This window comes from Asparagus officinalis, chromosome 7, assembly GCF_001876935.1.
Source record: "Asparagus officinalis chromosome 7, Aspof.V1, whole genome shotgun sequence".
Taxonomy (NCBI): Eukaryota; Viridiplantae; Streptophyta; class Magnoliopsida; order Asparagales; family Asparagaceae; genus Asparagus; species Asparagus officinalis.
The window spans coordinates 34,230,454-34,234,417 of NC_033800.1; the positions used below are offsets into that span (position 1 = coordinate 34,230,454).

A 3,964-nucleotide genomic window follows, 5' to 3' on the forward strand; every position below is an offset into this window, starting at 1 on the left:
TTCACGGGCAAAACAGATAAATACATTTGAAATATAAGGTCAAATCTTACTGCACAGCCTATCATAAAATACATGGCCAAGGCAAACCGAAAAAGTTAACACTACTGCACCATAGAATCAAACACTATGGTTATATAACAATATGATGTGAAGTTCTGATAAATAAAGAAGGAACCACAGAATTTCCTCACTGTAAGTCCATCTAATTAACCACCTGCTCATTGGAACATACAAATGTAACTACCAAAACTGACTAACCTTAGATTAAAATACGAACTCTTCCTCTTCATTCTCGAGGGGCAAAGCTCCTCGTTCTGCCGAGTCTCGAAGTGCAGCTGCAGTAGAATCACTGACACCAAGGAGGTACTGCAATCGTGCCAGCTTTTCTGGCTTAGGAATACTCTTCAAGTAAAGCAAGAAGAGGTCGGCAAGCTCTTCTGGTGAAGACCAAGACAAGGGCTCAGCAGTGACAGCTGTGTCGCAGGCTAACATGTCATTGAGTGACGAAATCTGCAGGGGAAAAAAACAGAATACTTATATTGTACATAATGAGCTAAAAAAAATTCATCATAAAATATGATGCTATTTACATCAAAAAGGATTCTGACATTAAAGTCATAATGACACTAAAAGGAATGTGAATCACATGTAAACATGCTGCTACTATTTTAATTGAAATAGAACATATTTCCAGAGCATTATTATTTCAAAAATGTTGGTTCTGCCAGTGTATGGAAAAAAGGATATTAATCTTTTTAGCTCCAGTTAAGGAATGTATGTGATTTTAGGCACTTACAAATTCTGAAATTTAAGCTTATGATAGACGCAAAACAAAAATATCACTCAGTACAAAAAAAAAAGAGAAATATATACTGTAGTTACAACACTCATAATAGTTCAGGACCTCAGGTAATCAATAGAAAAATAAATTTTGATAGGAAAGTTCCTTACCACTCCATCCCATTTCTTCTGACGAAGAAGTGCTACAGCTTGAACCAGCGAGTTGGATAGCCTACTCTTGGCAAGCTCTTGAACAACTGCTCTTGCTTTCTGCGCATTTATATTAAGATCTGCTGGTATTTTTACATAAACCTCTTCTTCATCAAACACACCAGTACCTGATGAGAAAATCTCCTCTACTGTTTTCTTAAACAAGTTCTCACGCAAGCGTTCTGAAATCATGCTGTCCAAATCTATATTAGCTTCTTTCAACTCCCTGACCTGTTGAATACCAATCCTTCCTTGACTTACAGCTGTCTCAATTGCAGCTGCCATTTTCGTAGTTGTTATGTTCTTGATAACCTTTTGTGCATATTCTGGAGGCAAGCCGACCTGCTTCTGTACGTCATTGAGTTGATCGATTCTAGCTTTAGTTAGCTGACCATCTGCTAAGATTACCTCAGCCTGTTTCATGAAAGCTTGTTCAGCCAAATTCCTGTGGATATCTACTATCTCTTTTCCACTCAAACCAAGTATTCCTCCAAGTTGGTTCAAAAGTAAATATTCTGAACTATCCTTCTTTGTGGTAATTTGTGCTCCAAACGGAACTACAGTGACCTCTCCTTGAAGACAGAAAAGCAAGTAAGTTCTGTAAAGGTCAGCTCTGTCTCTCTCTGGAAGGTCGTCCTTGAGAGTTATCTCAGTTTGACCTGGTTTTCCTAACTTAGCTTCTAGTTCTTTGTTGGGTCGAGTCTTTCTTAATGTTTGCAGGGATTCCCACTCCTCTTCTTCCTCTATTTGTTTAGGTACATCCTGCACTGGTTCAGCTGGTTCCGTTGTGGACTCACCTTTAATGTCAGATATCAGCTGAGTGACAACTAGGGTGTTAAATGCTATCATTTTCTTCAGCTCTTTGGCAGTTTCGGTACGACTTCCAGCAGATTTTGACCGCTGGATATAGTTCAAAAATACCTTCCGGACCTGCAAAAATAATATTTCAAGAACAAAGAACCGCATGAGATAGATATTTTGAAGAATGATTGCAACTATCATAAGTTCCGCTGAGGAGTGTATATCAACAGGTGAAAATTAATGTCATTATTGAAAAATGCATACCGCCTTGCTAGCAATGGCCATTGCAGCTTCCTTTGTCAGTCGTAAACCTTCAGAAGCCTTTCTTACAGAGGCCCTAACAGCAGCATCATACCCTTCAACTCCTGATGCAATTGCATCCTTCACTACCTGCAGGATGTTGTTCATCATGAGTAACAACATGAACAGAAAATGTCTAAACTAGTTAGCCGAAGTTATTTTCACAATGTTGGTTGATGCGCAAGAAGTAGCATAGTTGAAATTTTGTCAAGGAGCTTAAAAGAGCATAGCGCTGGAAGCGAGAGCTTTCTTGGTAAGGCTGTTTAAGAATGCAAGGACACAAACGGTATTTGAAGGCTAGTCTTTGTAATAACTAATGTTTGATCAGCATTCCTACATGAGCATCTAGAATGCATGAAAAGTTTGCATGCTATTGGAATACAAGCAAACACAATTTCCAGACAGACTTCTACCTTTGAAAATGGATGTCATAGTTTTTATCTCTCCTCTCATGGAGGACAGACTGTCACAAAGGGGGCGCAAATTACACAACAAGAATTCGATCAAGTTTCACCAACAATAGCAGAATGCCTTGTCCAATATCAACCAAACATTGAAACATAAACTACATTGTGATATGGCATTCATATTGATGACATCCTTGCTCACTAGAGCTAACAGGTGTGCTACAGGTGCTCTTTATTGCATAGGGACGAGAGTTTCTTTAGTAAGAAAAATAAATATATAATACAGGTCATGTTTAGGTTTCCAGATATAAGAAGACAAATTACTACTTTCTCCACTATTAGAAAGAGCAAATAAGTACGTGGTAAACTCCATTTTACCTTCTCAAACAGACGGCCACAAATGTCAGCATGAGCAGCATCAACTGTTTGCTGAGAAATACAGAAAAGGACACGTATACGCAAGAGAGCAGCAACATCCTCTTCACTCAGCTCACCTTTAGCAACATATTGTTGAAGCTTTTGCCTATAAATCTCTGCAAAAGTTAAAAATACAATCTCTCATCCCCAACATTTTGAGAGAAAAACAGTCATTGGATCACCCTTCGTCATATTCAACATTATGAAAACACAAGCATGACAATAAAATGTAATAGACTGATAAGTCATGAGTTGGCTGAATGTTTCAGATGCTTCAATCTTCTAACAGAAGTATTAGAACTTTCAATCTATAAGGTTTCTGTTCAAGATGCCGTACTGACATGTAATCCAAAGAGCACGAGAATAAAGTCTAGTTACGAGAAGCCAATTAAACATGTAAGTCAACTTCCCTCCTCAAAAATAAGTAGGCAAAGCTGAAACGAGGAACATATTAAATTAGAACTGGTCAAGCATGTAAATTTGACTGCAACATATGAAAAAAGGAAAGGTACTGCTAGCACCATAATTAAGGCTTTCCAGTGATCATCAGCACTTTACTAACAGACTAAAACAAAATTGATTATTTAGCATATATTAATGTCAAATAAAAACAGCCACAACATAGTTAAAATGACCGGAAAATATTACGCTGTGCCAGATGCATTTTCAAGACCAACTTTCTGCTCCTTCAAGAAACTTGGAATTAGTTTGTCAGTTGACAACTTGCAGGAATACAAGGGCAGGTGTGTTTGACTTTGTGTCCTGCTACACTAACAATGATCAGCTGTTTTACTATAGCAAAGGCTCCATGATATATTAGACAAATACTTTACAACTGAACATGATTAATCTGATACCAATCCCCTAAAGCCGTGTTTTGATTGGGTACTATTTTGAAATATTCTTTACCCATTAAAATAAAATAGTAAAGCATTTGGCTCAAAATTTTGTGAAGGATTAGTTCGGACTATTTAGTCCATTGAACTAAAATTGCCCAGGGATTCTGGAATTATTATTTTTTGGTTGGTTGGGGGGGGGGGGGGGGGGGG

At 37.8% G+C, this 3,964-nt stretch overlaps 1 protein-coding gene across 2 annotated transcripts in view; it reads right to left on the bottom strand.

Moving 5' to 3' along the window:
• Positions 1–3,964, bottom strand: part of LOC109850554 (protein TIC110, chloroplastic) — a 14,278-nt gene continuing 10,314 nt past the window's right edge. For both annotated transcript variants that reach the window (XM_020420578.1, XM_020420579.1), the window contains exons 12-15: positions 2,877–3,031; positions 2,056–2,181; positions 952–1,920; positions 1–510 (exon numbers count right to left, since the gene is read on the bottom strand). In XM_020420578.1, coding sequence (XP_020276167.1) covers positions 265–510; positions 952–1,920; positions 2,056–2,181; positions 2,877–3,031 — 1,496 coding nt within the window. In that variant the 3' untranslated portion in view covers positions 1–264. The remainder of the gene's footprint in view (positions 511–951; positions 1,921–2,055; positions 2,182–2,876; positions 3,032–3,964) is intronic.